The sequence below is a fragment of the Eublepharis macularius genome, chromosome 12 (assembly GCF_028583425.1).
Source record: "Eublepharis macularius isolate TG4126 chromosome 12, MPM_Emac_v1.0, whole genome shotgun sequence".
NCBI lineage: Eukaryota > Metazoa > Chordata > Lepidosauria > Squamata > Eublepharidae > Eublepharis > Eublepharis macularius.
Window position 1 is genome coordinate 32,521,253 of NC_072801.1, and position 23,476 is coordinate 32,544,728.

A 23,476-nucleotide genomic window follows, 5' to 3' on the forward strand; every position below is an offset into this window, starting at 1 on the left:
ATGATGAATCACAATATGCTTTTTCTCTAGGTTTTTCCTAGTCCCAAAGAATGATGGAGGTCTCAGGCCTGTTTTAGGTCTTAGGTACTTAAAGTTTTCCTTCTAAGTGTCCGAATTCTGTATAGTCACTCTTTCTGCCGCATTAGCTTTGTTAGAGGTTAATATTTTGTTGTCCTGGACTTTCAGGATGCATATTTTCATATAGACATTCATAAAAAGCACAGAAGGTTCCTTCGTTTTAAATACAAGTTGTCTGTGTTTCAGTATATCATACTACCCTTTGGCATTTCTGCTACTCCTGGGGTGTTTGCAAAATGAGTCACACCTTTAGTGGCTCATCTTAAGTCTCCAGAATGCTCTGTTTTTCCATACCTGAATGATTAGCTTATCACAACATCTTCAACAGAACAACTTCAGGAAGATGTTAACTTAGTAGTTAGGACGTACAAAGGGCTGAGTTTGGTTAGTGTAAAAAATCAAAGCTGGTACCCACTCAGACTGTAACTTATATTAGCATTTCCTTTCAAAAAAGCGCTTTCAATCTGTATGGCACATTCAAAAGCTATTGTCATAGATCCAGAGGAGTTAGCCGTGTTAGTCTGTAGTAGCGAAATAGAAAAGAGTCCCAATAGCACCTTTAAGACTAACCAACTTTACATGGAATATCCTTTATCAGGACATTCCATCAAGGACTTAAAGGTCACTGTAGTTCAACAGAAACCTTTCAAAAACAGAATCCAACGGGAAGCTGCTGAATTGAAATTCATATGTAAATTTGACTCAGTCAGGCTTGGATTGAATAGGGACTATGAATGGTTATTTCATTATCAGAAGCAAACTGATCCCATTATCAGAAGCTACTGATTGCATCTACTCCCCCTCCCCTCTCCACCTATATATCTGACCAGTTTCTTCTTACCCTCCATGCATCTGACGAAGAGAACCGTGATTCTCGAAAGCTTATACTGTAGTAAAGTTGATTAGACTTAAAGGTGCTACTGGACTCTTTTCTATTCAAAAATTATTACGTCTAATGGCTTCCACAACTGTTGTGGTTCTCTTCATCAGTCTCAACATGTACTCCCTCCTGAATTGGTTTGAGAGATCATTTAAAGCAGCTATGCTTTCTCCAAACCATAAGTCTTCATTTCCCCATAAAGTGGTGAAATCCTTGGCTTGGTGTTGATGACAATTTCCTTAAATGGGTTCCCTTTGGTTCTAACAACATGAGGTTACCCTTACAGCTGTTGCATTGTTAGAAGGCTGCGGTGCACATTGCTGTGATGTTGCGATTCAAAATGAATGGCTGTCATCTTAAAAATCTCTGCACGTTAATGTGTTAGAACTCAGGAGGGCTCCACATTATGCTATGCCATCTTTTGTAGCCATGCTCCAGGGCAGAGAGGTGCTAGTGCAAACAGACAACACTACAGCGATTTATTACATTAACAAACAGGGCAGGACTGTGTCCCTGACCCTTTGTGCAGAGGCCACTGCTGTCTGGGGTTGGGCAATTCTCAATGATGTCTTGCATCATGCTATTCACATAGCTGGCTCAGACAACAGCAGAGCCGATGTGCTGAGCAAAGTGTTGTATTCTCATCATAAATGGGCGCTCGAGGAGTCATATGTACAATCTGTGTTTCTCCAGTGGGGTTTTCCAAATGTGGATTTGTTAACAGCTGAGAACATCAAGGCACAGGTATTTTTCTCCCTGTTTGGGAGTGATCTACAGTCTGTGGGAGATGCCTTCCAATGCATCTGGAATGGCACCGTATTTTATGTATTCCTGCCAATTTCACTGTTAGGGAAAGTCATATGCAAGATCTAGAGGGGCAATACAAATTGGATTCCGATAGCACACTTTTGACCCAGACAGATCCAAACAGAATTATGTTTCTCTCCCAGATGCACCCAACCTACTTCACAAGGTCATGGTGCTTCATCACAACCCGACAAAACTAAACCTCACAGCACAGACAATTCTTCCATGCATGTAACCTTTTGCCAGCAGCTCCAGAATGTGTTACTAAACTCTAGGACACCTTCTACACATAAATCATACGCATCTAAATGGGCACGCTTTAATGCATGTATTACTGAGAAGGGTTGTGCTCCAGACGACTGTCCTCTGTTCCTCTTTCTAGACTACCTCTATGCATTTAAATCAGGTGGCTTAGCTGTGTCTTCCCTTAATGTACCTTCATTTGGCAGCTATTTCTGCCTTTAATATGAAGGTTGAGGGTAGATCTGTATTTTCTTATTGCTCCTCTCTGCCGATTTCTTAGAAGTGTGTTCAATTTATACCCACCTGTTAGCCCAATAATCCCTCAGTGGTCTTGGTGCTGTCCCGCCTCATGTTAGCACCATTTACTGCTTGCTCCTTGGACATGCTTTCTCTTAGTGTGAGCTTCCTGGTAGCAATTACTTCTGCTAGACGTGTCAGTGAATTGTCAGTACTTACATCAAGTTCCATGAGGAAAAGGCTGTTCTTCAATTTAGTTTGGAATTTTTGCCCAAAGTGTCATCTCACTTTCACGTATCTCAAGACATCATGCTGCCTGTGTTCTTCCCAAAACCTCAAACGAAAGCTGAAAAGGCACTACACACACTAGATGTAAAAAGGCATTATCTAGGGGTGTGCAATTTGGTATCTCCAGTTTAAAAATATACCCCCAAAATACTATTCAGTATTATTTGGGTATATTCGGATAAACTGGCATTTACATCATCTGGATTATACCTGGGAATTGCATTTTAAGGAGTGCAGCACCTTGTCCTTGGAGGTGGGGTGCAGCACTTTGTCCCCCATCTTTGCAGGCTATAGGAGGAGAGGGAAAGAGAGGCAGTGTTACTCTTTGTGTATCAGTGTTGTTAGATTGTGTATGCCATTGCTAGATTTGGTTGACTGCCTTGGTTCTAGTGGCTTGCTGATTTGGGTGCTGGGATACTTTGGTTTGATGTTGGGCTTGCATTTGCCCTGGGTTCTGCCTGGCATCTGTGAGTAACACGGATTCCGTTGGACTTGTCCTTTGCTTCAGTTTGGTTCTGCTGGGATTCTCTGGTTTGATATTGTTTGTGTTGTGTTTTGTTGGTTATGTTTGTGTTGGCAGACTTGGCCAGTGTTGTTGCTCTTGTGTATTTGGGTAAGGCTCTTTTTTAGGCTTCTGTCTTTGACGTGGAGAAAACATTGGTTAATTATCCCCCCATAGGAAATAATGGAGAGTGGTTGGGAGCACCTTTTCAGGGGCCCATAGAATTTGACTCCTTGACCCAATCAACTTGAAACTGGGGGGGGGGGGTCTTTAGTGGATGGTCCCCTGTAATTTTGATGTAGTTTGAAAAATAACACTTCCAACCCCCCAGAAAGATTCCCTCATAGGGAATAATGGCGCCAAATATATTCAGAATTCTAAATAAAACCTGAATACCATACTGGTATTTTTGAGCTCAAATATTGGAAATACCAAATATATATGGGTATTCTAGATACTCAAATCCAAAAAATACCATTTTTGTGCACACCCCTAGTATTATCCTTTTATTTGGTTAGGTCATCCTTGTTTTGTATAGATCCTCATCTCTTTTTGTGTTATGGTGGCCTGAATAAGGTAAGTGAGCCACATCTCAGTCCTTGTCCAGATGGATTGTGTCATGTTGCCAAGTAGGCTCCCTCTCCTGCTTTAAGGCCTGCTATGAACTGTGTTAAAGTTTCCTGCATTGCTGTTTTACTGCTGCACCAAAGACTGCCCTGCAGGTGTGTGTTCTGGTACACGTGTCAGTTTCCTGCCTGCGTGTTAATTACCTTACTGCTACAATAGACTGTGTAGTTCCCTGACTCCATGTTTGGTTAACTGCACAAAGTACTCTCTTCCTGGGCAGCCCTGCCCAGACCTGTATCTGGACTTCCCAGTGTGTGTTTGGACTTTATTACAAGTGTGCCCCGTGCCTGCACTGCCATCTGCCACGGACCGTGCCTGTTCCCTGCTTTGGACTGTGTTTTAAGTGCTGTTTCCCCTGTCTCCATGGAAGCCTGCCTCATATGGGCCCAAGCCGCTGCCAGCAGCCGGGCGCCTGCCGGGGAAACCTCCAGCGAGCCTGGCTAGGCGCTCTCTGGTCAGTTCCCGCTTGGAGCCTCCCGCGGGCCGGTCCCCAAGCTTGCCCTCGCTACCGGGCAGCCTGCTAACCAGCCCCAGCCATGCCCAGCCGGCATCCATGTTCTCAGGCAGCCAGAAGACCCAGGGAAGAAGACTGCTTTGGGAAGCCATTTCAGCGAAGCGGGCACACCACGTCCGCAGCGAGAGTACCTCGCCCCGCTCTGCATATCTTAGGAGCCGCCCAGGAGAAGGAACTAAGTGCCGACCATCCCAAGCACTTAGAGAATGCATCTCAAAGAAACCTCCGCATTCCAGAGCTGATGACATCAGGACAAGCCCTGTCCGCTGGAACATCCATTCAGCCCACTCGGATTTCCCCCTCCCTCTTTTGTCCCCTCTTCCTGAGGTGTCACTTATCACAATCTGATTACCAAAGTGGCCCATCCAAGCCATTCAGTAGCCCATTAGAACCTTTGTTTTAAACTGTGAGAACCACCAAGTACAGCACCAGCCCCAGGGTACGTTTTGGGGTATTTAAGCTGGTCTCCCAGACCACTCGGTGCTCGTGCCATCCTATCCAGAACCCCTCGCTGTCCGTCTGTGGTCCCAGTGCTGGCATTGGGCCACCTCGCTGTTGTATCTCTGCTTCGCTTCAGGATAAGTGAGTATTCCCCACCATCGTTGGGAACCAGCTAATGCGAACGTCTCTGTATTTCCTACTCTGTATTTCTTAGATCTTGTGTGTTCTTTGTATGCTTGTGCAAGTTTAGGCTTACGCCACACTAAATACACGTGTTTGGAACCTATTTGTAGTCTGCCTCTTTTTCACTTGAGTGTCTGGAATCGGGACCTCCGTAGACATAGGTTAAGATCCGCGCTAATTTTAAGTTACAGACTGCTAAAGCTAATTTCCCCTTATAATAAAAAGAGCAGTTCTGGTAACAGTCAGCTATCCAGTAGGCATACCAGCAAGCTGCAGTACCCTGCCCCCTTCACCCAAAGGCACATTGAACGAGGTCACAGGCTTCATCCACAGTTTTTCTACATGGTGTCTCTCTACTAAACATTTGTCAGGCAGCTACATAGTCCTCTACAGACACTTTTGTAAGACACTGTGCTGTGGACATTAACTCTAAGTGGGAATCTGCAGTCAGCAAAGCTGTCCTGCATTCCTTGTTTTTTAAAAAACAGAACAAGACAAAATATGTGAATATATTTTCCTATGTACTGCTAAAGCACATTGTTCTTAAATTTATCATTACAGTTATTGTTGCATTTCCGCCTTTTTGACTTGTTAATAAACAGTTATATATTTGTCTGGGGAAATTCACCCCATCTCCTTTGTATGTAGCTTGGTAATCTCTCAATGTGGGACTGCACAGAAGAACAAAGATGAAACTGTTGTTGCACTTATCTGTAACCATTGTTCGAGTTTCTTCTGTGTGGGTCCACATTCCCTCCCTCCTGCCCCACTGTGAACTTTCTGATCAGGAGTATCCAGTGTTGATCTCGTGGTGTCTCAGGGTCATTCCTCCCTCAGAGCACATGACCGTTTAGGTGGGAAAATGGGCTCTCTCATACTCAGGGAGAAGCAGCCCTTGTTAAGAACTTTAAAGAAGCTATGGAAAACTTTGTTCATGGCAGGCCTGCGCATGCACTGTTTCCATGTGGGACTGCACAGAAGGAACTTGAACAACAGTTAACAGGTGAGCACAACACCATTTTACTGATGTTCCTTTGTAAAAAAGTGAAGAATCCTATCATTACTCCTTGGTGCCTTTGTTAGAGGGAAGAATCACTGGTGGGGATCCATCACCCATTCACTTCCAAAGACTTAAGGGGTGCTAATTGAGTTGCTGACTTCCCCTTTCCCACTGCAGACCTCAGCTTTGCTTCTGGTGCCATTCCTGAACATTTGCTAATCCTGCAGGAAGAGTGTACAGGGGTGCGTGGGTGAGTTAGTGGGCTTTAGTGGATTAGACAAGTGGGGAAGTATGCATCTTGAGGGCTGCATGTCGATATTCCAAACTTTGTTGGTGATGCACAGCAAGAATTACAGGCATGATTTCTATATTGATATGGATCACCTAGCATTTAACAGGGAGTATGCCCTTTTCCAAAAAGTGTAGCATTTGCCTTCCTTAGAAATTATACATTCTCCCTCAACAAGTGTGTGTATCTTCAAGGTAGGCATACAGGTAGATTCAGACAACTGGTTTTTGCACATGTGCATGCACACACACACACGGAGAAAGTACTAAATTAGGGAAGTGCTTGCCAGTAGACATAATGAGGGTCACTAGCTTTGTTGATGTTAACAGGATTTAGACTTATTAATGCCTGGAAAAACTTGTTCCTTGTTTCAAGAATTTATCAATTTTTAACTGTCACAGCTTTCCCCCTCTACATACTCTCAGCCAATTTGTGGTCCTGCAGCTTGCCCAACTGCTCCAGCCCTTCCTCTTGCTCTTTCAGCTTTGCCACTTTCCTCGGGGGGGTAGTGTGTAGGGACAGCTGATATGCCATAAATAAACACAAGGGTTCCTGTGTGTCAGCACTGTACCTGAAAATGAATTTTTGTCTTTTCAAGGTGAAGCTTTGGGTTATGACAGTGAAGCTAGCCACCTGGGGGATTCATCAGGCTTCTCCTCACAGAGTGAGATCCTCACCACACAGGTATGGCATCCTGCATCTTTCAGGTATGGCTGATACAGGCAAAGAGTAGCATGGGAAAGATCTAAAGACTAGGGTACTGTCGGGGGGGGGGGACACTCTGAAAAACTAGTAGAGCTCTGGAAAGGATTGCCGTAGTGGGGGAGCTATGTAAGTCTTCATCGCTGGAGGTCTCCAAGAACAGGTTAGACTAAATACAGCTAGCTCATCCAGTGCTGTGTATCAGTTCCAGGGAGTACCTGGGGAAGGTATGTTCTCTGTGCTCCATCAAAGGATGCCCATCACTGGATATGTAATAATATTTCACATCCATTATCTTACAATGTTCCTTATAACAGCAAGCCTGTTGCATCGATATTGCAGATGTGGGGGAGGGGAGCTGAGATGGAGAGAAGATGGCTTAGTGAATTCATGGCAGAGACGAGTTCTCAAACTGGGGACTGCCTGATTTACAGCTGAATCTCTTTGCCATTATGCTCCTGCTGGTGAAAGAAGAAGCAGTTCTTCTGCAGAAAAAAGAATCTGGTAGGATACTTCTAGCAAGGAACTTCCTTCGAGCTCATACTACAGTTGCCTTCATGAAACCTCTGCACATAAGGGGGGGAAAGCTGAGAACAGAGAAGTTTCCCTGTGCTGCAACTTCCCTGCTTTCCTTTTTCATTGGCAGCAAAAAGACATTATGCAGAACAACTTAAAGAAGCTCCAGGAAGAGATGGCTGTGCTTGAGGCAGCCCTGAAGGAGGGAGGCCAGGATGCTGCTGCAGAAGGGTCGCCATTGCCAAGTGAGGAAAGGGGTAAGTAGGACAGTACATGAATTTTCTTCAAGAAGGCTGGCTGGAATCCATCTCCACCTGTTAACACAGAATTAGAAATGCAGTTGTGCTACCGGTGGTTTCTATCATCTGTGGTTTTTCTCTGTATGTTTGTGAGCTGCGGAGGGATACTCAACTCTTAGCAGATGACCCCATAAGACAAATGAAGAGGCTTCTGATAAAGAGGGCAATTCTCTGATCTAGCCAAAGACAGCCATCGCTTCACCAAACTTGTACAATGGCGTAACTCAGTTGGTATCTCCTGTTCGATAGCTGTTAAGCAGCTTGTGCAGAGGTTGTTAGCGATCTCACAGCAGACCAGATCTTGCTGCTGTTTCTGATCTTGCTTGTGGTCTGCTTTGTACTGGGAGTGTGGAGCATCCCTGAAACAGTTGAGAGAAATGCTGGGACATTAATACGAAATGGTCAGCAATTGCCAAAGAGAGGCAGTATCTAGGCGTGGCCATTCAGTAGGTCATAGTGAGTCAGTGGTGGAGCGAATGGTGCTCTCATCTGTGTGTTCTTGCAGATCTCATACCTCATTCTCCTTCACCCTTGGTGTTGCCCATGCTCAGGGCTTTTTTTCTGGGAAAAGAGGTGGTGGAACTCAGTGAGTTGCCCTCGGAGAAAATGGTCACATGGCTGGTGGCCCCGCCCCCTGACCTCCAGACAGAGGGGAGTTTAGATTGCCATCCGCGCTGCAGCGATCTCTGTCTGGAGATCGTGGGTGGGGCCACCAGCCATGTGACCATTTTCAAGAGGTTCCGGAACTCCGTTCTACCGCGTTCCAGCTGAAAAAAAGCCCTGCCCATGCTTCATCTGTTAAGGGGAGACTGTGTAGTCATTCAGATAATACTCACCTGCTCAAGCAGGTTGCAGTGGAACCATTCAGACTGTGATCTGGCAAGGCTGGAAGCCATTGACCAGCAGTGACAATGAGTCGTTAGGTAAGCCTGAGCTTACCCAGAAGGGCCTGGTGGAAACTTACCTGAATGTGGGATTTCATGGGCCACACTGCCCCACCCCCTCTACACAGTGCATACTTACCTTGCAGCCATTAGTTACTACTTGGAAGTCTTAGCTAGCAAATGTTGAAGGAGAAAGGATGGTTAAGTTAGAGCTGTTATAGAAGATATCAGCACTCATGTTTTGATGCATGGAAATTTTCCTGTACTTATCTGTGCGGGATGTATTGTGGAGCACATGAATGTCTTGAAAAATGATCATTGGGGTTTGTTTTGCTGAGGCAATATATCTTGAGTGTTATCATAAGCTTGCATTCATAGCATCCAGCTTTCAGCGTGGGATAGTGGTGAATGTAGGTTTAATGCACTGATTTTTCTTCATCTTTAACTCAGTGCTCCCCACCAAGTGTACAAGATTATCATTGAATACCATCACAAGTAAAAAAAATCAGGCTGTGAAAGCAGCAGACCAGATGAGGTTACTTTATTTATCCGTATATCTAATTCTCAACATGGCCCCATTTTTGGATACTTAGATCAGGCCTGGCATCAGACTATCCTGGAGCAGCTGGCAGGGCCCAGTGCCACTGACCCCACCCTTGCACTTGCCCTGCTGTCTTCCTGTGCACCCTTCCGTATATTGTGAGCACTTTCCAGGGCTATTTTGGACTCACCGTCTACCCTTGCTCCCTTCCTTCGTACCCTGAAGGGAGTGCTCACTGGGGCCAGGCCTAGCAGCAATTGCCAGGCAACTTGCTACTATGCAATTTCTGCAGCAGTGGTTATGACCTGATACCGTACAACTTGCTTGGCCCCAGCAGCAGCCTCTACACAGCTTGTGCAATTTGGCCAGGCCTGGCAGTTGCTACCGTATAACTTGTGTGGATGACTTGCTACTGTACTGCTTTTGCAACTGGGCCAGACTTTTCCTGGGAAGAATCTGCCAGGTGGAGGGCAAGAGCAGAAGCTGAGAGCCAGTGTGATGTGATGGTTAGTGTCAGACTAAGTTCTGGGAGACCCAGGTTCAAATCCCCCCCTTACCATGATAGCTTGCTGGGTGACGTTGGGCCAGTCACCCGCTTTCAGCATACCCTACCTCATAGGGTGGTTGTGAGGATAAAATGGAAAAAGAGGGGAGTGATGTGAGCTGCTTTGAGTCCTCGTTTAGGAGAAATGAAGTAAGCAATAAAGCTGAAGACTGGAGAAAAGCTGGTTGATGGGTGAAAGGGAAGAACAGAAGAAAGCAAGGAAAGGGGAGAGGATAAGGGGCTGCCAGGAGGCAAGAAAGAGAACATAGTGTGGGTAAGGGGATACAGGGGGAAATTATGTGACCTCTGCAAGTTCTGGTGGTTCACAAACTTGTATAGGTATATTTGGGATATATGCATACAACACACAGATCTCAGGCATTCATCCAATGAGATCCTTGTGCAGCTCCCATATGACAGGTAAGATTCTGGTTTGCTGGGTGCTGTTTTATAAAGAGTAAAATCAAGAGCTGGGACTTAAGCCTCACAACGAGGTGATCAGTATAAAACATCTCTGCTCTGTCACCTGTCAGAAATCATTGCCAATGAGGAAAAGTGGCTACCTTCAATCTCATTTTCCTTTCTTTATTTACAGTCATTTACAGTCATTTGATCAATCATATAACACGGTTACACTAAAAGAAAAATTCAAGACATACAACGAGACAAATAAAACAGTTTAGAATTAAAACCTAGTTAAAGTACCATGTGATTTCCGAGACCGGTATATCACCAAGCAATATCTGGCTACTTGATAGGTAATCTTGGCTTTCTTATCAGATAAGAGATAATCAAGTCTAACTTCTTCAGTGTGACTAGAGATTTTACCTAGTGGGGTGATCATCTCATCACGTGCTTCCTTATAATATGGACAACTGAAAAACATATGCTCTACAGTTTCCACCTCTCTTAACGGGCAGGAACAAAGCCTTTCCAGATAAGGAATGTTATTGTATCTGCCTTCCAATACTGCAGAAGGAAGGGCCAAACAGGAAGGGCCAGGATGAACACTCTTCTGAATCTGTTTATATCTAAGGATATTAAGTAAACTGCTAGCTTCACAATATTTTGAAAATTTGACCACACATACTCATTTTGTAGAACTTTGTGGATGTCTAGGCCATCTGGAGTGGGAAGAAGAATTGTGTGAGAAGCTTAGCTTCAGGTGATAGCATGAAAATTCCCAACTGAATTGTCTGCATTTGCCATGAAGCTTTTTGCAATCTCACTGGCCTTGAACTGAGTTAGCTCCCTGGTCTTGGGCAAATCTTTGATATAAACTGTGATACATTACTTCCTGTCATCTCTCAGAATTGAGTTATACATTATGTGGAAGATCTACAGTATGTTCTTCCACATAATGTACAGCTTTAAAAGTGGCTAGAGGGATGGGAATTTTTCCTAACAGAAATCTCTGTTTTGGAGCTATTAGCCCCAGTTTTTTTTTTAAAGCCCATCATTTATATTGCGCTTCTCTTTTTCCATCTCTTGGGGCTAATAGTAGCTTGGATGTGGGTGGGTGGCGTCTTTTCCCCAGCTTCGGGAAGGTTGTTGGTAGCAGCTATTTTACGTTTGGGACGAAGCTCTATCTTAGAAAGTTCACAGTGCCATCCTCAGCAGAGTTACACCCTTCTAAACCCATTGACTTCAGTGGACTTGGAGAGGTGTGTAACTGCTCAGGATGGCACTGTTAATCTGCCAGTCAGATGTGTGCTGCTTTTGCCAGCAATGGCCTCTCCCTTCGTTGTCTTTCAAAATCCTTCCAAATGTCCACTGCACATCTTGCTAGTGTTTACTGCTGTCTTAAAATGAAAGTTTCAAAATCGCATAAATTAGAAATATTTGCCAAATTTTCATGCAACTGCTACCAGGGAGACCTTGGGAATATTTTGGAGGGTTTAAAATGCTTTTTTACTCCTCCTTCCCCAACCTGCATTTTATGTTTGGGGGGGACGGCACAATTGAGGTCAGAAATAAGGAAGTTTGCACCTTGAATGAACAGCTGTTACAATGCCTTAGCAGCTATTCTTCATTGGATTGTTCTCCAGTCTGCCCAAATTATTCGCTTTCACCAAACATTCTCCAAGCCAAGTTTCAGACTGATAGGACAAGTTATTTTGATTTTTATCATCAACAGAATTTTAATGATAAGGACCCTGGAAAATTACACACACTGTAATACAGCCGCTCATGCTTGGATAATATGGTGTTTATTCAGTATTTTTGTGATATTCCTCAGAGTTCTTCATATAGTCCAGCTTTAAGACTTCTTTGCTGCTCTTGCAATTTTTGCTGCCAACCTGTAGTTGGCAGGTTTCCTCTTCTGGTTTTTATCCTCACCATTTCATTCCAAAAACAAACATTTCCTCTGCACTGCAGTACCATTCTGCACATACTGCCACTGATGAGTTACTGAGTTAATTTTTTTTAATGTTATTGAAGAGTTTGTACATGTTAAGCTTGGGCTCTGTTGCCATGGCAGTGGTTTAAAATGCATCTCCATCCCTGCATAGTTGTGAGAGCGTCTCGGGTTAGCTTGTTTTCTTCAGCTAGAAAAAGCCTGGAAGTGCCTTGGTCCTACAAGGAAATGCTTCTTTGTTGGCTTTGCACTTACGAATGTTACCCCAAAAGAGTGTCCCTCATCTGGGATTTTTCTTTATCATTTTTTACACACTGTACACTTGTACAGACAAGCTGAATCGCTTCAACAATAATTGATTCCTATTTGTGGAATGACCACATCCTGTTTTGCTGTGGCAGGATCCCAGGTGCACCTCTGTTCTGACACAGGAACGAAGGTGGTGAAGGGCTGTGGCTCATAGGAATCGTTAGATTCCTTCAGACTGTGAGCAAGAAGAGCAAAGCTACTGTCATCCGGTAAAGGAGCAGGTTGACTTCCCTGCTCCAGGTAAAGAAGGTGTTGCTTAAAACAAGCTGATATCTAGAGACACTGTATGACAGCAGGGCCTTTGTCACTTTTTTAGTGGTACAATTTCTTCTGTTTTTGAATCTGAGGCCGTGATAAAAGTTTCTGACCCTTCATGTTTCTGAAGGCATGTTCTATCAGTTATCTCCCATCCCACTAGGGATAGGAAGAGAGAAAGTAGTTTTCCCTTAGAACAGCCACTGCAGAAGTTGGAGTCCTGATCAAGCCAGCCCTCCCTATAATGCATCCAGCCATGGAGGATCACTGAAGTGGCTTGGCTGGCAGGCTAGCTGCCTAGAAGGACTCCCTGCCAGCAAAGCACCACTGAGATGGTTAGCAAGGCAGTAGGACCCATGTCTTCCCTTCTAGCAGGAGAAAGAGAGGCCTATCAGCGGAGTATAGGAATCAACAGAGGAAAGAGTCCCTCTAGCATAGGTAGTGGGCATTCGTTTCATTGGACTCCCATCCATTTGTGGTGAACTCCTTTATGGGAGGAGGCTGGTAGCTGAGCCCTTGATTTAAAGGAAGTGAGGGACACTGATGCAATTTTAAATTTACACAACTTTTATCCCATGATTTCCCTAGGCAACCTCTTTCTATCCTTAATTAACCAGAGAAACGGATGAGGTGTTCTAACTGGCTAGTGCTGTGAAATCACACAGCAGGTGGGGTCGCTGATGGAAATTGGGTCAGGGGCCTTATATATACCTTACTCTTAGTGACCCAGTTTGCACAGACTTGGCAGGATTTCCCATTAAAGAATCAAGAATGTCTTTGTTATTGTACTGGGCAAAAGAGCCTGCCATCCATTGAGCAGACTATTGCCAGTCTACTATGTGTTGCAAGATCCAGTCATTGAACCCAGCCATCTTTCCACATCACTAGTTTTGTGAAAGGGGTCCACATAGGGAATCTGCCATGATGCTTGGCCATCTGCTTCATGGAGTGCAGTCTCACTCATTCACGCTGTCAATCTTTGCCTTGCTGCTGAAAGTGTGAGAAGAAGATCTGGCATTCATACTCAGCTGAGCTTGGTTGGAGCTGTTTCTAGTGTTCTTGGCCACACGATGGCTTCAACCACCTACAGGATCCCCATGTTTCCAATTTAGGGTGGTGTCATGACTCCCACTAAGCAGGCCAGTGACTGGGACCTGGAGGGCTCAGATGAAGAGCCTGAGGATCAGCACAGTCAGGACGAGCTTGATGCTGCAGAATCTCCAACTGATCATGTGCCAGAGACCACTGTGCCGGTGCCTGCAAGCCAACCATGCTCCAGCAGCACCTGAGACCATCCCACCAGAACCTGCAAGCGAGCTCTTTCTGCCTGCAAGTGCATCTGCTGCCTGCCCCAGAGACCATCGCTGGGGTCCTGCCAGGCAGGTCATGAACCAGGGCCTATAGCCTCTCTAGATCTTATCCCATGTTGAAGGAACAGTGGCGGCAAAGGGCCAAGGCATAAGTGGCACAGAGAAGATGAAGTACGAGGCTAGCAGCATGCCATCTCCCTGTAGTCTCAGGACAGGATTCTCATGGGGATACTTCCTTGCAGGGCCATGGCCAGAGCAGAGCAGAGCCTCTTAAGCCTCAACATTGCTGCCAGATGCAGTTGAGCCAGATGAGCCCTTGAGCCTATTTAGTCTGAGGCCTGGGAGAGCTTCAGTGCTGGATCAACTGGTTCACTTAGCTCAGCCTTGAATTCCAAGCTCCAGACTCCCACCCACCCCCAGCTCCTGGCTTCAAGGCCCAGGCCTCCAGCTCCCTTGCAGGCCAGTTGGCCAAGTTACTGACTCCTGAGGAGACCACCCAGTCAGGCACGGGACAGGTGGCTTTGTTCAACCTGTTTAGCATCTGTGGCTTCCTGTCTGGGTCTTTCCCCTAATACTCTAGGCAACTAGGGTGGGCTTCTTTGATCCTATAAATAATATCCTGCAGATCATGCCAGCATGAGGTTCTTCCCAGTCTAGTCAGTTGCTTGGATGCGTTTCAGCTGGCGTGGCCTGAGAACGTAGATGAGCTGATGAGCTGGTTGGGGAAATGCATCCTGTTGTATCATTGTCCCTTTCCCCATCAGGGCTAATTATGTTTTTCTGGAGGGGACTTCTTGGCTTAATCCAGGAATACATTGTGCTTCCTTAATGGAGGGAATCGTTTTGACTGTCTTAAGGCGACATTTGTTGGGCCTCTACTGAAAAAGCCTTCCTTGGAACCTCGTGAATTAAACAATTATCATCTGATGGCAAAGAGAAGGTTCTTAAGTGTTCAGTGTCTTGTACAAGTCCAGCCTTTCTTGGATGAGACAAACTGGGTCAATTTCAGTCTTGTTTTCAATCAGGTTTTGGCACTGCCTTGGCTGCCCTGTAGGAAGAAAGATGAGGGCAAGAATCTGCCTTACACTGTCCATATTGTCTTCTCTGACTGGCAGTGCTCTCTAGGGTCTCAACTAGAAGTCTTTAATGCTACCAGCTGCCTGATCTTTTTAAGTAGAGATGCCAGGATTCAACTTGGGACCTTCTGCATGCAAAGCATATGTCCTGCCACCGAAGCTGCAGCTCCTCTGTGGCATATGATCCTTAGTATTCCTAAATCACATGGCTGCTTTTGGTGTTTTCCTTTTGACCTGGCTGACTGAGATAGACATTTGGGTCACACTGATCCACTGGTTTAGAAGTGGGTGCTGGGGGATTACTTGAGCACCTTGGAGAAAGGACAGTGTAAAAATGCACAAGATTGAATGAAGAAACAAACAAAAAGGCTTGCTGTGAATTTCCATTCTTGATCTTTTCCACACAAGGGCAAGTTTGTGTGGCTTTCTGGTTGCTGTTGTTGCCGCCAATATAGCACAGCAGCAAGAGGCTCCCACACTGTTTCCCTCCCCGTCTCCCAGTAATACGTTTACGCACGCACACCACCAAGGCTTATTCAGGTTTTTAAGGCAGCAATTAAATATCATTATAACAGGTTCTCTGCACTCACATGGACCCTCCCCAAATACACCACAATGCTGTGGGGAAGCAGGAAAAAAATCCCACTTGCCGACAGCATCAAACCTAGGGCAAATAACTTGCATGAAAAAAGACCTGGTGATGGAAGAGCAGTCAGCCCCTTCTTGTGCTGTATTTATGATTTTATCTGTTTTAAAGATTTCCCCCCTCCATTTCAGCATATGCCACCATCAAGGCAGGTGACATAAATCCACCAAAGCAGGACAGATCAGCAAACACAGGAAACTGGCGGAGGGAGGTGTTGGTGCCTTTGCCCCATCTTCCAGGTCTCCCGGTCTCTGTTCCACTGGTCTTGTTCCTCCTCCTCCTCCTCAAGGTGTTGTGGCATTGGGTAAAAATACTCTCTCCCTTCCAGAAGTAGGTTACAAAGTGCACACTCAACAACCAAACGTATGGCTCTGCAGGCTGCAGGGGAGGGCCATATGGAAGAATCTGGTTAGATCTCTCCTTCCTCTCTGACTTCCATATAATGTCTGGCTGGTCAAAGCCAAGAGGTCTTCCAGGCCTTCCAAAGACTCACTCCACAGTTAGTCTGGAGATCCAGGGCTTATGCATGAAGGGAGATCTGGAATGGGCAGCCAAGCAAAACCCAAACCATCCCAAGGAAATGATGGGGTTTGTCTCCACAGCGTCCAATATCCCATTTCTACTTGAGACAGTTCTCAGTGCTTCAGAGGACTGGAAGACACCCTCGATTTCATTTTGGGAAGATGAGGTGGCGGCAGGAAGAGACTTTTGATTTCCCTTCCAGGCCCTGAAGAAGGTATCTGAGTGAAAACGTCCTTCTTTTCTCTAGATGCACATTGCTGGAAAATAGTGATGCCTCTGGCAAGGTCATCAGTTAGGTTTCTGTGAACAGGCAGACTTGATAGTTCGTGTTCTTTTTTCAGGCCATTGATGTGCCACAATGCTGGCATGTGTGGCCAGACGGACAAATTTGGCACGGTAGTAATTAATTTTTGCAAACTCATTTGCAAGGCTCTTCTACCTGTGTCTTGAACCCAGTGATGGTCTGTGATCCCACAGCTCTTTGAAGGAGCAGCTTTGGGGATGTTTCTTCCACAAATGGACACTAACCGAAATGGTTGGGGTTGGGTGCTATTGCATAGCAAGTTTCATAATCGACTTCTGGAACAGTTTTCATGGGTTTGGTTGGCTTTTCCCAGTCTGTTCTGCATATATTGTAGAACCATTATTTTTTTCTGTCAATGTCATAGTGTTTCTGGAGCCAGTTTGTCTGAGTTTTGAAGACCTCTGCAATCAGGGCCTTTCAGTGTGGGGGAGAAACGATGTTGTTTATGATGGAACTTCCAGGTGAACGTTTTCTGAAACTGTTCCAAGTCCAGTCAAAAGCCAACTCCTTGGATAAATAGCATGCTTGAGCCTCAAGTTGATGCAATTAATAATTAGCTTGTACTGGGCCTAAAAATAGACTAAAATATTTTAATTAGTCTGGCCTTTGTTTGGGCTGCCAGGACAGAGTAAAGTATTTGAGGGCTACTCATGAAATCTTCAACCTGATTGCACTTATTGATGGCTTGATTACAAATTGTAGTCCCCCTCTTAGCTGTTGTTAAAAAAGCTTTTTGCCCAGTTCTAATTGCTTTCTCAGGAGACAAGATGTATTAATGTTCTTTTGAGGCATCGTAAATAAGCATTAAAAAGTAAAAGGGAATGTTGCTTCAGGCGTAGGCTGCTGGATCCATGTTTCTTTTTCTATTTTCATCTTCCATTTTGTGATTAGTTACTCCAAGCACTCTGCTTGACATATTGCATTTTAAAAGGGGATTGAGTATTCAAAGTGTAACTTAAGTAATGAGATAAATACAAGTATTATATTATACATACATTGCTGTGCTACGAGTGTTTTACAGATCCTTAAGAATGCAGGTATTCTCCCAAACTGGCTCATCATAAATCAGCAAACTATTAGAACACCTTTAAAGATTACTGTCATGTCAAGATTAGCGGCAAAAATAATTTTCCCTGGCATTTAAATTGGTTCAACACACGTTTTGTAAATAGACTTGCAGAGATGAATAGATCTTCTTGATTCCTCCCCTCCCAATCTAAAACAAGCTCTTCTGTATATAGTATGTTACAAGTGGGGGACCCGTAAGGACATGTGGGGGGGTGTCTCATTTTCCCTCCCCCACCATGTCCTTCTTCCTTTCCCTGCTCCACTATAGACTCCCCCTTTTCCTGCTTCCTTCTCTCCTCCCACCTTTCATTGTCTGCCTCCTGTCTTCTCTCCCCCCCCCCTCCACCTTTCCCAAATGATCTAGTTTTGTGGTGCTGGCTGAGCCAGGCCCAAGTATATGGTGGGGAACCTGCAAGGACTTGCAAGGGGAGGGGGACTTCAGTTTTCCCTATATTCCCTTACCCATATTATTACCTCTTTCCCTCCTGGCATCTTCCATAGGCTCACCTGCCCTATGTATTTCTCTCCTTCAAACCCACTAAACAACTTACCTTTTATTTGGCCCCTATCCTCATCTGTTTCTTAATTTACATCATGTATACGCTACCTTTCTCCTCAGTGGGCACCCAAAGCAGCCTACATCATTCTCCTTGCCTCCATATTATCATCATAACCGTGAGAGGTAGATTAGGCTGAGAGAGTGTGACTGATTTAAAGTCACACAGTGAGTTTCCACAGCAGAGTAGCGATTCAAACTTAGGTCTCCCAGTTCATACTCTGATTCTAAGCACTGCCTTTTGTGGCAGGGGGGCTGCTATTGAATAGTAACAAGCAGGGAAGCCTGGATGAGTCATGTAGGTCTTGTGGTATCAAGTCACCTAGTGGTTGCCTGGCCCCAATGAGTCCTTCTCAAAGACCAAAACAGCAATGGAAAGGGCCCTGACTTTTACTGACAAAGCAAGCCTGTGATACTGGTGATACTGTTATGGTTGCCTAGTAACAGCCACTGAGGGTGTCTGGTTAAAGCTACAGGTGCACCTTTTATAACGTTGGGTTTTTTTTAAAAAACCCATGTTTTTTTTTTTTTTTAGGTTTCAGATTTTTCTGCAAACCTGGGGAATTTTTCTGGTGTGTAGGAAGATCTCTCTTGTCCATTCATGGCTCCAGTCTCCATTTAAGTATCCATAGATCAGGGCCACTTATCTATTAGTATATAAGATCAAACTAATGTTATTCATGGCCTGATGTTACTTGAAAGCCCATTCTCTAAACTTTCGTTGAACTGTTGTGAAGAGTCACCATTTTAACTCTTCATATGTAAAGCTGTCAGCAATAAAGTGTTGACAACCACTGTTCCTGTGAGAAAAGGGAAAAGACTCTTCATCTTAGGGACAACCTCTGCAAGGTTCAAGACAGAGTCATGGTAAATTGTAAAAAGGAGCATCCCCTTAACCCAGCCCCATAGAAACTAAAATGATTAGCTTTGTGGTTATTAAAAAGGCATCTTTAGCACTGGCATAGCTTAAAACAATTAGGATCAAATGCCCATACATGACATTCCGTCTTTACCTAAACTGAATTTAATAATGAGTTGAAATTCTTGGAATTCTAAAATTCTTACCCAGAGCTTTTGCAGAAAAAGAAAACATCTTCACTGAATTCTAAATCAGAGAAATTCATACATCTCAGCGTACTCAAATCTTATATAGAGCGTGGTTACATGTAAAAGATCACACATCTCCTTAATTGCCTAGTTTTTCACCACCTAAAGCACAATGTTTCTCTGAACACACAGAAGATACCTTTAAATTTAAGTCAAGTAACTATTAGCATTGTTCTTTGTTCTGGGATTTATTTTTGCAGAAAACCATCTATTCATCCCATTAGCTAAGTAACTGTGTTATCTCTGTGTACTGGAACAATGAGAAATGCCTTGTAATTTTCACAGGGAGCAAAAAGCAGCTTATATGATCCACTGCAATTTCAGGCCTACTGATGCAATCTTAATGAAATCAAATCTATGAAGAGCACATACGTTCTCTGGATTGGATCCAGAGCCAGTTTTCCAATAAACAGAATTTTACGCTAATTTCTACCAATTCCTCCTTCCTGTGGCAGACCTCTGATTTGCCTCTGTTCCTGAGAGTCTTGTCCTCCCAGGAGCAGCATTTTGGGGAGATGAGTAGGCTGCATATGGGAAGGGGAGGCAGGAACATTCTGTTCCCCTAGCAGAAGTGCCTTGCATGGGCAGAAAATTTAGTCTGGATCCAACCCAATATACACTTGAGTGACATAAAATTTTGCAGCCCAGGAGTAGTATGCTGTTGTCAGAGAGTTAATAGACCTTCTGGGGGCTGGTGTGTGTTGGGGCCTGGAGGCCAAAAGGAAAAGCTGGAGATAAGCAGACTTTCCAGTTATTGATTGAACTAATCGGCCAGATGGCTCAGGTCATTCAGCCATGTTTTTTTTTTTTGAGGCTTTAAGAATGGAGACTCCACAGTAGTCGTGCTTCGTTGTGTTCTGTTATAGAATTGCTCTTAGATATATGGGGCTTTTCCTGGTATTTAATGCAAATGTACTTTTGTGGAGGAGCTTTTTATTATTAACAAGTTCTTAAAAATCTTCATAGCATCTGCATTTCCTTGAAATCAGTTTGATAATCAGGATCAAATATGAACTGGAACCACATTTCTCAGGGTAGAAGCCTAGTCCATCTGTTTTTTGTGCTCATAATTTTGTTGGGAGCTTGCCAGAGTTTTTTGTTTGTTTTTGGAAGGATTAGCAAGTTCTGAAAATCAGAAAACAAGCCCCTGGGATTGTGCCTCATCTGATGGATTGCCAGTGACACCAGAAAGTCCTGTCCACACCAAAAGTCCAGATCCAGCGGTTCAACAAGGTCATGAACCAGGTAATTAAGTGGGCTGTGTAAGTTTAAGACTGACTAATGCCTGTCTGAGTGCCCCTGGTCCTGTTGACTGACCTGCCCTGAAGTCATGGCATGTTCATTAGCATTCCAGTTTCTTAAGAAGAAAGAAGTAGTTACTGAATTCTTCCTGCTAATGCAGTTGTTGCTTAAGATGAGGAGGAGTTGGCTGATGACACTGTTGTCTATCGTATGGACTCTATGGTATGATGAAAGGCACATGATGTCAAAACCAAGTAGGTTTGGGTCACTAATTCCTGGGAACTTTATGCTAATTGTTTAAACTTTGTTTCAGCATTATTTTCAACAGGTGGTGGGTATTAAGATGAGGTCTTTCACATCATACACTGTATGATGGTTTTTTTAAAAGATGCTGAAAAATTGAATGTGGGACCTTCATCATGCAAAGCAAATGATTGTCACTGAGCCACAGCCCCTCCCCATGTGCAATTGCTGTTGACCTTGAGCGACTTCAACATGTATACCTGGGTTTCCCTGTGTGAGGCAGCTTGAAGCAAGTTTGGTGTAGTGGTTAAGAGCGTATCTGACACCAAAGAAAATTGCGCTAGGGAATTTGAATACGTCTAATAAATGCTGGAAATGTAAAAAGCATGAGGGATCTTTGTATCACATGTGATGGACTTGTGAGGTGGCTAGGCAGTACTGGGGGGAAATAATAAGAGTAATAAGTGAGATTTTACAATTTCAAGTTAATAAGAACCCAGAACTCCTGCTACTGAACTTGGGAATGGAAGACATCCCAGCACAACACAGGACATTGCTATTTTATATGACAGCAGCGGCTAGACTTTTGTACGCGCAAAAGTGGAAAGTACAAGAAGTGCCAACTATTGAGGACTGGATTTACAAATTGCTGTACATGGCGGAGATAGACAAAATGACAAGAAAATTGAGAGACCTTGATCCAGGGCAGTTTAACATGGATTGGGAGAAGCTGAAACAGTACTTGGTGAAAAAATGGGAGGTGGGAGGAGAACTGTGGCAGTTTGAAAATTACTGAAACACAACAAAAGAAGAGAGAAGTGACTATACCGGGGGGGGGGGGAGAGTTAACTGAAAATTTCTAAGCAATTATTTTATTCGACTACTATGCATAGTATTAAGTAATAGTGGTGTTATTATAAGATTTATAAGGACAGAAACTAATTAATTTCATTGCTGGCTGATAATGGTATAACAGAGAATCTATATAATTAAAATGAATGAATATAAGAAAGAAGGGGAAAACATACAGTAGCATACAGAATAGGTGTCAAATTGGTTGACTTATGCCGAATGTGTATATATGGGTCAAAGTGACTGACTATCTATGATAGAGTTGCATAATGGAGATATTAGATAATTAAAACAGTATGAAAATAAGATATATAGAAGGAAGCAAAGAGTAATACATGGTGTAGGGGTTAAATTGATTGATTTATATTGAAGGTATGTAATGTTAATAATGTACTTAACGCTATGTATAACAAAGGACAAATTGTTTGTCCCATATATATGAGACCAGAATGAGTAAGATAGAGTATAGGCTACTAAAATGATTATTGAAGAATATATGCCAGAAATGTATTATTTAGTTGTTAAGTCAAATGGGAAGGGAAACAGAGATAGCACTGTGATATAATAGATAAGCTTAGAAGAGAGTGAAAGTATATCTTTAATAGGTAAAATAAGTTTGGAACGAGTAGGGGAAAATAGACAAGGGGTTGGAAAACTGTTGGAAGTCATCAAAAGGGGGGGGGGAAGGGAGGGGGTTAGAATTGGAATATTTAAAAGGAATTGATTGTAATGGACATAAAATATTTCTAATCCAATAAAAATTAAAAAAAAAAAAAGAGCGACAGGACTCTAATCCGGAGAATCGGGTTTGATTCCCAACTCCTTCGCTTGAAGCGGTGACCTTGGGTCAGTTGTGGCTCTCTCAGAGCTCTCTCAGCCAAGTTTGCAGAAAAATCTGAAATTTAAAAAAAAATACATTGAGGGGGTTTAAAAACCCAAAGTTATCCCTTGTATAATCATTCCTATTCTCCTGCTCAGTCTCAGCAACACAAGAAATTTCAGGGGCAAGGATAGGTCCTGGTCCCCTAGAACCTCTCTCCTAGCTCAGAAGCTGGGTTTTGGACATTTCCCAGTTGGTTCAGAGGATTCTTCCTCCTCTCCCTGACTCCCATCTTGCCACTTGGGAAAATGGGTTAGGGGTAGGTATTTCCTGAGATACAGACACCTGAATGTTCCCTGATCCCTAATCCACCCTCTCCTTCGAAACAACTAGAGGAGGAGATTGTTATCCTCCTTCAGAAATCTGCAGTAGAAATGGTGCTAGTTGAAAAAACAGTGTCAAGGGTTTTACTCAAGGTATTTACTTAGGCAAGATATCAATAAGAAACCTATCCTTGACTTAAGAGTGTTGAATAAGTTTCCAGTTGTTAAAAATAATAACAATAACATTCGATTTATATACCGCCTTTCAGAACAACTTAATGCCCACCCAGAGCGATTTACAAAGTATGTCATTATTATCCCCACAACAATGACTTTATGAGGTAGGTGGGGCTGAGAGAGTTCTGAGAAGCTGTGACTGACCCAAGGTCACCCAGCTGGCTTCAAGTGGGGAATCAAACCCAGTTTTCCAGATTAGAGTCTTGCCGCTCTTAACCACTACACCAAAGATACTCATGGTTTCTATTTCAAACATCCTTCTGCTTGGGAATTTGGTTTGCCGTGGTAGACTTGTTGGTTAGTTATTTTTCATAAATATAAAATAATTTCTACAGTTATGGCAGTGGTGGTGGTGCATTTCAGAAAATCCAGATATGAAATATTCCTGTATTTAAATTATTGTTTGGTGGCATCTAGCACCAGAGAAGGTCTTGTTATGCACCACAGCTGAATTTTTTTCCGCTACAGGATCTACACTTAAATGTCAGTTGGGAAAAAGACCATTCAGAACCTTCCCAACACATTGTAATTATTGGCATCTTTCTGGACTCTGTGGTTTGTTATCCCCTTTTGGCTTTCCGAAGTGTGCAACATTTTCTCACTAGTTACAGACAATACAGCTGTGATGTTTTATTGAAACGATGTATTGTCGAAGGCTTTCACGGCCAGAGA

General features: G+C 43.7%; 1 protein-coding gene across 1 annotated transcript in view; it reads left to right on the forward strand.

Moving 5' to 3' along the window:
- Positions 1-23,476, forward strand: part of BRCA1 (BRCA1 DNA repair associated) — a 72,012-nt gene that overhangs the window by 25,244 nt on the left and 23,292 nt on the right. Inside the window, exons 11-13 of the mRNA XM_054993690.1 lie at positions 6,688-6,773; positions 7,438-7,564; positions 20,201-20,332. Coding sequence (XP_054849665.1) covers positions 6,688-6,773; positions 7,438-7,564; positions 20,201-20,332 — 345 coding nt within the window. The remainder of the gene's footprint in view (positions 1-6,687; positions 6,774-7,437; positions 7,565-20,200; positions 20,333-23,476) is intronic.